Source organism: Carassius gibelio, chromosome B10 (assembly GCF_023724105.1).
Source record: "Carassius gibelio isolate Cgi1373 ecotype wild population from Czech Republic chromosome B10, carGib1.2-hapl.c, whole genome shotgun sequence".
In the NCBI taxonomy this organism is placed as follows: domain Eukaryota; kingdom Metazoa; phylum Chordata; class Actinopteri; order Cypriniformes; family Cyprinidae; genus Carassius; species Carassius gibelio.
In genome coordinates this window covers 9,130,517-9,143,632 of record NC_068405.1, presented here as the reverse complement: position 1 = coordinate 9,143,632, position 13,116 = coordinate 9,130,517, and the positions used below count along the sequence as shown (strand labels likewise).

At 37.8% G+C, this 13,116-nt stretch overlaps 1 protein-coding gene across 1 annotated transcript in view; it reads right to left on the bottom strand.

Annotated features, from left to right (window-relative positions):
* The window catches only part of csgalnact1a (chondroitin sulfate N-acetylgalactosaminyltransferase 1a), a 41,838-nt gene that overhangs the window by 21,247 nt on the left and 7,475 nt on the right, over positions 1-13,116 (bottom strand). The window contains exon 2 of the mRNA XM_052567822.1: positions 2,798-4,179. Within this exon, the coding sequence (XP_052423782.1) occupies positions 2,798-3,575 (778 nt within the window). The 5' untranslated portion in view covers positions 3,576-4,179. The remainder of the gene's footprint in view (positions 1-2,797; positions 4,180-13,116) is intronic.

Here is a 13,116-nt window from a genome sequence, read left to right as displayed (position 1 = left end):
CATATGCTACTGAACACTGTACACGGGTAACATTAGCTCACGGTAACTTTTAGCATGAACTGTGATCTTTTTTCCTCTCTAAATTGGTTTGTGTCACCACAAAACTAGTCTTGGTAAAGGAACATTAAATCCAGTTCGCCAACAGAGATAATGGCCACAGGATAATGAGAGAGATACATGCATCCCTCTAGGGACGGGGTGGGAGAGTTATTTTGTGGGTAGAAAAGATACGCTTTCTGTAAACATTCCTGTTTGCTGAAGCACTGTTGCGGATGTAATGGTCAAGCTTCCTGTGTTGATTCAGGACTGAACGTTTTTTGAACGTCCGACCATATTATTCAGTCTCGTTCAGTGTTAGCAAGACGGCTGGGTAAATTGACATTGTGTCTGGACACCGAGTTGTAAATTATTACAGACGTGGCCTTGGCTCTCTTTGAATTTTTCACAAGCTCTCCATTGCTGATGTGTATTAGAGTGGGTCTATTCAGTATACAGTCGAAGAAGAGCTGAGAAGAGGATCGAATTGAGAAGAAATGGTCTTTTATTTAACTCTTATTCCACCATTGACACGTAATTCGATAGGAGGCGTATTACACATCTTCAGAAAGAGTAGTGAATCTTTGAATCAAAACACTGCGAAGAAGAAGCAGAAACAAGGGATCTCATGTGTAAACAGAAGCATGTAAAACAACGCGAACATCAAACATTAAACAGCATATAAATCAACTGCATGCTGCGTAACGTTAGCGAACGAAAATGTCGACTCAGGAAGTATAGGATCTATAGCGATCTACTCTATCTATGTTTTGATCATCTTTCTGAATCCGATCCATCCGATTCATTCAAAATGTTTCTTTTTTATGAAAACTATCCACAATAATGTGCTTACAAAAAGTATGAATGAAGCTAGAATAAATTTAGCTTTTTGTTTAAAAGCAGAGGCAAGGTTCTATTATCCTCTCAAGGTATTATGCAGCACTCCTCCTAATATATTCTTGTATAAAAGACCAGGATAATTTTGGTTAATGTTGTGTCTTGGAAGCTGGTTTTGCTAGTAACAAACCAGCATAATCTAGCATGAAAATTCAGTAGTTGTTTGTTACATTCATGTCAATCTCATCTTCTGTTTTCAGCTTGGCTAACTCTCACTGCAGTCACCTAGTCTTGTAGAACAGTTGTTTATGACTAAACAATGTGCATAGCAACATGAATAATGTATTTCCTTTAATGCCTATAACCACTGAGATGTGTCACTTTATTTCTGGAGGAAATGGCAGAGATGAGACAACTCTGAAAATGAGTCATCACAGGATATCCTGACTTTAGTGTGTTAGCATACTGCTTCAGGATGCTCTATTGTTTTGCTGATTTGGTTGTGAGGATACAAGAAACACACTGTACAACTCTTTAAAGGTGTTTCAGAAATTATTTTGAGAGCTTTTCTCTGATTATGTCAGAGAAGTTCTGGGCTTTATCGGTGGTCCAGGGACATGCAGAGTTTTCCTGTGGAGATGAGGTGAAGTGGTCATCTCTGCACTGACAGCACTAAATGAAATAGCAAAAATAATGTTTACAAACAGGCTTCCAAAAACCTCCGACCATCCTTTTCAACCTACTTCCAACTTACACCTCACAAGCTGTCACACTTAACTCATGTTAACATGCATCTTGTGGCTATATAGTTCTACTTTGGCTGTCTATATACCTTAGTCAGGTTAAACACAAAACTGAATTTAACGTGGATGAAAACCAGGCGGAGGGATAGACTTTAATGGCTGTATAAAGGTCCTAGAGAACATAATTTTAACAATTCACAATTTTCCAAACTTCTTAACTGAGTTTTTGTCTTCACAAAGGCAAAAAAATAAACCCTTTTCATCAGCTGAACAATCCGTATGTTGTTAAACAACAGTACAATCCCTCGGTCCCTCACAGCCTTGTTAATAGCATGCATAATGAGTGGCAAATTGGCTGCTTATTAGTTCTAATGCACATTAATGCTTCATTCTGCATGTCTAGAGCCCTTAATGGGTTAGTTCTCCCAAAAATGAAAATTCTGTCATTAATTACTCACCCTCATGTCATTCCAAACCTGTAAGACCTTTGTTCATCTTCAGAATACAAATTAAGATATTTTGGATGAAATCCGAGAGCTTTCTGGCCCTCCATAGATAGCAATGCAACTACCACATTCAATGCCCAGAAAGGGCATCAAGGACATTTTTTAAATAGTCCATTTAACATCAGTTGTTCAACCATAATTTTTGCAAAGTTGAAAGAATACTTTTTCTGTATATAAAATAAAATTAATAACTTTATTCAATGATTTCTTCTCTTCCGGGCCAGTGTCAGATGCAATTTACGAGAGAACCAGGACAGCACTTTGCTGTCTATGCAGGGTCATAAAGCTATTGGATTTCATCAAAAATATCTTAATTTATGTTCCAAAGATGAACAAAGGTCTTACAGGTTTGGAGCGACGTGAGGGTGAGAAATTAATGACAGAATTTTCATTTTTGGGTGAACTATCTCTTTAATCCTAACCCCATACCTAAATTTAACAGCTAGCTTTCTAACTATTAATAAGGAGCTATTAATAGGAGTTTCAGGCAAAAGTTTAATCATAGTCATAGTTTACAATTAGTGTAATTTATAGTTATAGTTAATAGTGAGAATTGGTCCTTAAAATAACGTGCCACTGTATTTTCTACATGGTCGTACACTAGGTATATTTGAAGCACTGGTTTTTAGCATAGTGGAAGCAAATACTAGTTAACTGCATAACTGTTATTCTTACCTTCTATAAAGTCTGAAGGTGTGTAGACTTTGCTGGCTTTCGCTTTGTCTCCACCTTGATTTGGCGCATTGAGGGCATGTAGCGCACTCTCCACCACCTCCCCCAGCTCATCCCTGCGGTCTTTCCTCACAGGCTTCTCCTCGGGGTGACGGGTTAACCCCATTTCCAGCTGGTAGATGCGTTGTAAGGTGAAGCTCTCAAAGGGCACCACAGCGTACTCACTCGGAAGTCTGACCCCAGAGTGCACCTCTGCCCGGCTCAGCTGGCTGCGTAGGAACTCCTGCAGGTCGCTGTGACTGTGGTCGTCAGCAACGTCGCCCACCGTCCCCTTCCCAGCCGTCTTCTCCACAGAGTCCTGCAGGCCTTTAAGTTGTTCGCTCCGTTCCTGGAGAGCCTCTTTCAGTTGAGCGATTTGCTTTTTCAAGCTGGCAATATGCTGCCGGTGCTGCTCTTCACGCTCTTGGAGAAGGGCTTGGAACCCTTCCCGTCCAGCAGGGCCGATGGGGGCACCTCCAACCCCACCTGGCCTGCTTGGACCTCCTGGCATAGCCATCCCTCCAGCCCTGGGCAAGGGCTGCCCAGCCATGAGCTCATCAGCATGGGGGCTGCATGTGATGACATAAAGGAGGGAAAGACAACAGCATACCACCACTAACACAACACCCACACGTGAGAGCCAGGCCAGAAGACCCCTGCGCACCATCACAGCTGACAACCTCAACAACAAGGTGGGTAGGATGACACAGTTTAATAAAGTTGGGGCACCTCTGTGTACCATCAAAAACAAGACAAACAGATCAGCCACCAGCCACCCATGCCAGAACCACTTGTAGAAGTCACTTGATTAAAACGAAGAAGAACTGTTTGTGTTTTGTCTGTCGACTAAAGTCTCATATTTCCCAGGTGTAGACCACAAAGCGAGTTTTGTTTAAAACTTTACTGTTGATTCTCATTACATCCGCTTCAGCCTGGCTCTTCTTGTACATACTTTGTCATGGGTGAAGTTACGGCCACTTCCTCTTCATCCTATTAGTTCTCTATCCAGACAAATGAACCTTTGGAACAGTTCAGTAGCAATATGCGCATGTCTCCATTTGGTGAAAACGGCTCATTCTTCTTTGAGGTAGCGTGACAGACCCTTGAGAGAATATCTGGAATGGATCCTCCATTCTACAGCGCTCCCAATGACCCAGATGAGGAAACCATTCATAGAAGGTTTAGCCATTAGACACCCATGGCTATGGTCCATAAAATCTTTTAACTTCATACAACAGTCCAATGTAGTTGAAAAGTCCAAAGAGGCAGTCTGTATGACTTCCTTAATCTATTCAGAGTCCTCTGCATGTTTCATCGGGTGTTGCTTTTGATCTTCACAGGTCTATCTAGAAAAAGGTACAAAAAAGAGATTAAACTGATTATGTTCTGTAGAACCAGACCTATATGTAAATCAGCCAGACTTCAAAAGACATCAATACTGATAGCTTGGTGTTATCATACCATTAAAAAGACAAAATTGAGCTGTTACATGACGATGATGTGAGTGCATAGGGTTCAAGTCAGTCTATCTAGTTAGCAAACACACTGTGTTTATTTTAACGTGACCTAAAGGTCTAAATTCAGGACCTACGCAGCCAAGCAAAGCATTTTGGGGTGGCTCCGGTGCAGGAGAACAGTGCTGTCACTGATGTGTGAAAATAAGAGATGTGTGTTAAAAGCAGTCTTATGGGAACACGCCAGACAACTCGGACTGGGGATGAACAGCCCCACTGTAAGTTTGAGCAAACACACGAGAGGCCGATCATTCATAGATGCACACGCTCGCAAACATGCACATATGCATGCAGTCACAAAAACATGTGTATCTGTGACTGGAGGGAAAACACAGAAACACTGTGTTAAGAAGCTAGAAAACTGTGGTGGTAAAAGATATCATGTGAAAAAACGAGAGCGTAAAGAGATGTAGGATTTGTCTGAATATGTGTGAGAGCTTATGTGTGTGTGTGTGTATGTGTGTGCTGACTCACCACACAATTAGCCCTTTATAGGTTAGTGGGAGGCTTGATTTAATGAAAGGATTAGTTATGTTAGTGGTGAATACTGGACTGTATCAAGGAGAGTTGGCCACAGACCAGCACAGAGGAGGGGGATGTCTATTTATCCGAGACTGGCACTCAAATATGGACTGACTCAATTATACAAACACTTCATCCATCCATCATTTGGCTAACTCACCTATTCATCCAATCACTTTTAAATTCATTTATTCACCCAATAACTCATTCATTGATCAATTTACTCCTTTAATCACTTATTCACTCAGATTACTTATTGCTTGATTCATTAATTTTTTCACTCACTCAATAATTTATTCAATTAGTTAAGAGCTGTTCCATACCACACTAAATGCCTTACGCATTGGACTTTATAGGTATTCATGGACTTTACATCTTGCATTCATGTTCAGTTTGAAGAACACTACCATTGTCATAGGGAATAAGGGAACATTGATACATCCTTTACAGGAAGCGGAGAGGGAAATTCACTCACAAGTTATTGCGTGGCTGTTTCCAGCACTGCAAGAAGTGTGACTATAATAACCCCAATGAAAAGGAGTTGAGACATTTTTATTCAGTTTAATTAGTCACAGGTGTGGGTTGTACATGATTGTATGTGGGGATAAAATGCAAGAAATGCAACAGTTACAAGACAACCATATAAAACTAATATGAAAAGACACATCTAATAAACCCAAAGTAAATTTATTTTCATATTACAATTCACACCATTTATAATTTTTTTTAGGGTTTTCAAATGTGACTTTTTATATTAATTGAAAATTTATAATTAATATCCTGCATAAAAACTTTATTCATTCATTTTTTCACTGATTAAATTAAATAACTTTGTTCATTCTTCCACTGACTGACTGATTCATTCAATCCATTGCTGATTCATTCATTCATTTACTCATTGACTGATTCCTTAAATCAACTAATTTGTTCATTCTTTTACTCACTGACTGATGCATTCAATGGATTACTGATTCGTTCATTATTTTAATCACTGACTGATTCATTCAATGGATTACTGATTCGTTCATTATTTTAATCACTGACTGATTCATTCAATGGATTACTGATTCGTTCATTCTTTTACTCACTGACCGATTCATTCAATGGATTACTGATTCGTTCATTCTTTTACTCACTGACCGATTCATTCAATGGATTACTGATTCGTTCATTCTTTTACTCACTGACCGATTCATTCAATGGATTACTGATTCGTTCATTCTTTTACTCACTGACCGATTCATTCAATGGATTACTGATTCGTTCATTCTTTTACTCACTGACCGATTCATTCAATGGATTACTGATTCGTTCATTCTTTTACTCACTGACCGATTCATTCAATGGATTACTGATTCGTTAATTCTTTTACTCACTGACCGATGCATTCAATGGATTACTGATTCTTTCATTATTTTACTCACTGACTGATGCATTCAATGGATTACTGATTCGTTCATTCTTTTACTCACTGACTGATGGATTCAATGGATTAATGATTCGTTCATTCTTTTACTCACTGACTGATGCATTCAATGGATTACTGATTCGTTCATTCTTTTACTCACTGACTGATTAATTCAATGGATTACTGATTCATTCATTCTTTTACTCACTGACTTATTCATTCAATCAACTACTTATTTGTTCATTCTTTTACTCTCTGACTGATTCATTCAATGGATTACTGATTTGTTCATTCTTTTACTCACTGACCGATTCATTCAATCAACTACTTATTTGTTAATTATTTTACTCACTGACCGATTCATTCAATGGATTACTGATTCATTCATTCTTTTACTCACTGGCCAATTCATTCAATGGATTACTGATTCATTCATTCTTTTACTCACTGACCGATGCATTCAATGGATTACTGATTCGTTCATTCTTTTACTCACTGACTGATTCATTCAATGGATTACTGATTCGTTCATTCTTTTACTCACTGACTTATTCATTCAATCAACTACTTATTTGTTCATTCTTTTACTCTCTGACTGATTCATTCAATGGATTACTGATTTGTTCATTCTTTTACTCACTGACCGATGCATTCAATGGATTACTGATTCGTTCATTCTTTTACTCACTGACTTATTCATTCAATCAACTACTTATTTGTTCATTCTTTTACTCTCTGACTGATTCATTCAATGGATTACTGATTTGTTCATTCTTTTACTCACTGACCGATGCATTCAATGGATTACTGATTCGTTCATTCTTTTACTCACTGACTGATTCATTCAATGGATTACTGATTCGTTCATTCTTTTACTCACTGACTTATTCATTCAATCAACTACTTATTTGTTCATTCTTTTACTCTCTGACTGATTCATTCAATGGATTACTGATTTGTTCATTCTTTTACTCACTGACCGATTCATTCAATGGATTACTGATTTGTTCATTCTTTTACTCACTGACTGATTCATTCAATGGATTACTGATTCGTTCATTCTTTTACTCACTGACTGATTCATTCAATGGATTACTGATTCGTTCATTCTTTTACTCACTGACTGATTCATTCAATGGATTACTGATTCGTTCTTTCTTTTACTCACTGACTGATTCATTCAATCAACTACTTATTTGTTAATTATTTTACTCACTGACTGATTCATTCAATGGATTACTGATTCGTTCTTTCTTTTACTCACTGACTGATTCATTCAATAGATTACTGATTCATTCATTCTTTTACTCATTGACCGATTCATTCAATCAACTACTTATTTATTCATTCTTTTACTCACTGACTGATTCATTCAATGGATTACTGATTCGTTCATTCTTTTACTCACTCACGATTCATTCAATCAACTACTTATTGTTCATTATTTTACTCCCTGAATGAGTAATTTAATCGTTTACTGATTCTTTCATTCTTTCACTTACTGATTCATTCAATCAACTACTTACATGATGATTCTTTCACTCACTAATTCATTCAATCATCTTCTTATTCATGCATTCTTTTACTCAGTGACTGATTAATTCAATTACTCATTCATTCATTCATTTTTTTCACTTAAAGAGTGATTTATTTAGTCACTTATACTGACTTATACAGTTACTCAATTCATTTTTCACTCACTTATTGATTCACACCAGCCCTCAGTCATCCATGCAATCACAAATTCATTCATTCATTCATTTACTCACTCACGCAATCATTCATATAATCACACATTTATTTAGTCATTTCCTGACTTATTCATCCATTCACTTGCTCATTCATTCATTCATTCATTCAGTCACTTACTCATAATTTTACATTAGGATTAATTTCCTCTTCTGCCAACCTATTAGATACCGTATTTGACAGCAAAGAGCCGTCTGTTACTGCATAACAAGAGTAAATGACATTCAGTGACTGAATCTCTCTCAAGGTGGTGATACAAAATGACTAATCTTTTCATTTCTATTCTCACACATGACTGAGAGAAAAGATGCCTCACACCATGTTACGTTATTCCAGCTCACTCGTACAGCAGCCAGGACGAGCACAGCATGAGTCTGCCAGCAATTCATTCTCCCCGCTGTGACCATGCCATCAACACCAGAGCCAAGACCACGAAGCAAAAACACGGCTGAAAAACACTGAGGAAAGTTAGGAGGAGCTTGACAACCTTAAACAAATAAGAAAGAAAGACTTCAAATTTCTCTTCTGAAACAGAGTGTTGTTGTTTAGCTGTGATTAGCCTTCTTGTGAAGGGCTGTTTTTTTAGATGATGGCACTATAACACTATTCTGTGTTTATGCCAGTCAAACTTTATCATCACGGATGGAAAAACCAGCTGTGTTTTGGAACATGCTGTCTGGTTTCTAACTGGTCTAAGCTGTGTCATTATTTGACTGACCAGCCACAATGGTCCAAAAACCAGCCTGAATTATTGATATAGTATGACTAAATGGTAGTTGGTTTGGTTGCTTGTCTATGACAATCTACCAGCTCTTAGACCAACTAAACACCAGATAACTTGTTACAAAACCAAATTTCCCAGCACAAATATATTAGACTACTAATTTTAATACAACTGTGCATTTTACAACAATGCTGTTTATGTCTTATTAAAACTTACAATATCAGGTCACTACTTTCTTACAACTTCCTGACAACTTCCTCAAAGATCTTAATCAGAGTAAAAGCATGCGTGTGCATGTGCAATGGCCAGTTGGCGAACCAAGCACATTTACATTAGTTCAATTACTTTCACATGCCCTGATCTGCAGACTCAGCTGCAGTTATACTATCTGGCTGTGGTGCACAGTCAGGAAATGGTGTGTGTTTTTTTCTTCCTTTTGCAATTTTCATTTTCTGAGACTTTTGCTGACCCTTGTGCTGGCTGCAGAAAGAGTCTCACACCTAAGTGTTTTTCACATATCTATAGACCAGACTTTAACACACAGACACTTTTAATGCTTATGTCTCACATATTCACATACATATATGATAAACATGTTTCTGAATACATTTTTATATATATGAGGGGTTGCATAGAGTAAAAAAATTTCAGTGTGATACAACTGTCCAAATATTACAATTTAGGCGGGAAAAAAACTTCAATTAATGACATTTTGAGATTTTTTTTAACACACCATCTTATTAAAATGTAATCAATTCTTTTATAATTTTTTTTAATTAAAAAAACACTTGACTGCAAAAACAAAGTCAAAAGATGCATGTTCGTCAAGGCTAATACATTTCATGAACATCAGATTTGACCCCTTTTTATTACCATGCAAAGTTAGTTCACGTCATGTGGTTTGACTCCCCAAAAATTCAATTACCTTGAGAAATATTTTGAAAAACTTCTGAAAATAATGACTAATATGTGTACACGTATATTTAATCAGTAAAGAAAACTTTTTTTTACTTGATGGTTACACCACATGACATTTTTAGTTATTAAATAGAAAATCCCTCTATGGCATTTTCTCAAAACATTTCAAAACCACATGAAACAAATTATACATATATAATGCTGGACATATAATTAAAATATCATCAAAACGTTTATTTATTTCACTAATTCCATTCAAAAAGTGATACTTATATTATATTCATTCATTACACACATACTGATATTTTTCAAATGTTTATTTCTTTTAATTTTGATGATTATAACTGACAACTAAGGAAAATCCCAAATTCAGTATCTAGAAAATGTGAATATTGTGAAAAGGTTCAATATTGAAGACAGCTGGTGCCACACTCTAATCAACTCATTAACTCTAAACACCTGCAAAGCCTTTAAATGGTCTCTCAGTCTAGTTCTTTAGGCTACACAATCATGGGGAAGACTGCTGACTTGACTGTTGTCCAATAGACGACTATTGACACCTTGCACAAGGAGGGCAAGACACAAAAGGTCATTGCAAAAGAGGCTGGCTGTTCACAGATCTCTGTGTCCAAGCACATTAAAGCCCCTTTCACACTGTCATTCCGGCAGATACATGGGTAAAGTGTTCCGGTAATTGTTCCTGGGTCACTAGATTTTGCACTTTCAAACTGCCAGTGATGACCCGGGATATGTGCGTGCTTTCATACACAACCTGTGAAGATCCCGTAACGACACGTGACATCAGCGCTTGACGTGTAATGTACGAGTTGAAAACTTTAGGCACGTTATACTTTCACTGAAGCAAGCAGACGATCTCTGCATCAGCGCGGAAAGTGAGGAACAACCTGATCTCTGCTTCATTACAGTTTACACATATTTTTTCGTTGTGAACGTTGATCTTCCTTCAAAACAGCCAGTAAGAGTCGCGCGATAACGCGTCATGACACGGCATTAGATCTGGCTTTTGTTCACACAGCGCTCGTCTCGGCAATGTTACTAGGTCCCCGACCCGTGTTCAATGCGTGAATCAATCCTGGGACGTGGTTGCTTTCACACAGAAGGCGACCCGGCAATGTTTCGGCAATATGCCGGGTCCAACTTGCAGTGTGAAAGGGGCTTAATAGAGAGGTGAAGGGAAGGAAAAGATGTTGTAGAGAAAGTGCACAAGCAATTAGGATAACCGCACACTGGAGAGGATTGTGAAACAAAACACATTAAAAAAGTTGGGGGAGATTCACAAAGAGTGGACTGCAGCTGGAGTCAGTGCTTCAAGAACATGGGTTTCAGCTGTCGCATTACTTTTGTCAAGCCACTCTTGAACAACAGACAGAGTCAGAAGCATCTCGCTGGGGTTAGGACAAAAAGGACTGGACTGCTGCTGAGTGGTCCAAAGTTATGTTCTCTGATGAAATTAAATTTTCCATTTCCTTTGGATATCAGGTTCCCAGAGTCTGGAGGAAGAGAGGAGAGGCACACAATCCTCGTTGCTTGAGGTCCAGTGTAAAGTTTCCACAGTCAGTGATGGTTTGGGGTGCCATGTCATCTGCTGGTGTTGGTCCAGTGTGTTTCTGAGGTCAAAGGTCAACACGGCCTTATACCAGGAGGTTTTAGAGCACTTCATGCTTCCTTCAGCTGACCAACTTTATGGAGATGCAGATTTCATTTTCCAACAGGACTTGGCCCCAGCACACAGTACCAAAACTACCAGTACCTGGTTTAAGGACCATGGTATCCTTGTTCTTAATTGGCCAGCAAACTCGTCTGACCTTAACCCCATAGATGCGATATGCCAGACCCAATAATGCAGAAGAGCTGAAGGCCACTATCAGATCAACCTGGGCTCTCATAACACCTGAGCAGTGCCACAGACTGATTGACTCCATGCCACGCCGCATTGCTGCAGTAATTCAGACAAAAGGAGGGTTGTAAATGCTCATACTTTTCATGTTCATACTTTTGAGTTGGCCAAGTTTTCTAAAAATCCTTTCTTTGTATTGGTCCTAAGTAATATTATAATTTTCTGAGATACTGAATTTGGGATTTTCCTTAGTTGTCAGTTATAATCATCAAAATTAAAAGAAATAAACATTTAAAATATATCAGTCTATATATATAAATGCAGCGGCTAGAGTCCTTAGCAGGTGAAGAAAATATGATCATATTACCCCAAATTTACAGTCTCTGCACTGGCTACCTATTAAGTTCTGTATCAGTTACAAATTATTATTACTTACCTATAAGGCCTTAAATGGTTTAGCTCCTGCGTAACTCATACCACGTTACAATCCATCACGCTCCCTAAGGTCACAAAACGCTGGACTTTTGGTAGTTCCTAGGATAGCAAAGTCCACTAAAGGAGGTAGCTCTTTCTCACATTTGGCTCCCAAACTCTGGAATAGCCTTCCTGATAATGTTCGGGGTTCAGACACACTCTCTCTCTTTAAATCTAGATTTTAAACATCTCTTTCGCCAAGCATTCGAATAATGCATCTCATAATTTGTGACTGCAGTTGCATCTGATCAAATGCACATTCTTATTCTTTAGCTTGGATTAAAATAATTAATTTTACTTTTTTGTAACAACAGCTATGCTAATTATGTCTCTATTTGTTTCTCTGTTTTGCGATTTACAAAAACTCCAGTCTGGATCCAGAACACCTGAGAAGAGATGATGCTGACCCTCAGAGGACCTCAGATGATGCTAACCCTGAAACAACAAACAGAACTAACAAATATTACTACTTACTATGCAATCACATCATAATTGCTGTTAATAGTGTTAGTCTGGTTGACTACGTCTTGTATACATATTTCTGAAAATTCCTGTCATATGCACATAAACTGATCACCACTTATAAGCTATTAATAAATATTGTAGAAACTGTTCTGTAAAGTTGCTTTGCAATGATTTGTATCGTAAAAAGCGCTATACAAATAAACTTGAATTGAATTGAATATACAAGTTTCACTCTTTCAATGGAATTAGTGAAATCAACTTTCTGATGATATTCTAATTATATGACCAGCACCTGTATAAATATATATATATATATAAATTTTGCACTTTGTAAATTTCTACGAACTTTTTAAACTAGTTTCTGCCTTTTTTGCACTACTTTACTGGCAAGACGATAGGAAAATACAGAAAGATGAAAAACAGAGAAGGAAATAAAAAATACAAAACTTCCTCAAGGTTGTCGTTGACTGCAGTAACTTCTCTTAATCAAACCACTTCCTGTGTCCACAGGGCATGAGTGCCTGACATGGGCTTCCTGTGCAAGTACAGCTCACATCATCAAAGACGAGGCTGACGCAAAAAAACAAGGAGGAACATAAAAGAGCTTTATATTTTTTCTTCATAAATGAATGATCTAAAATCCTGATCCAC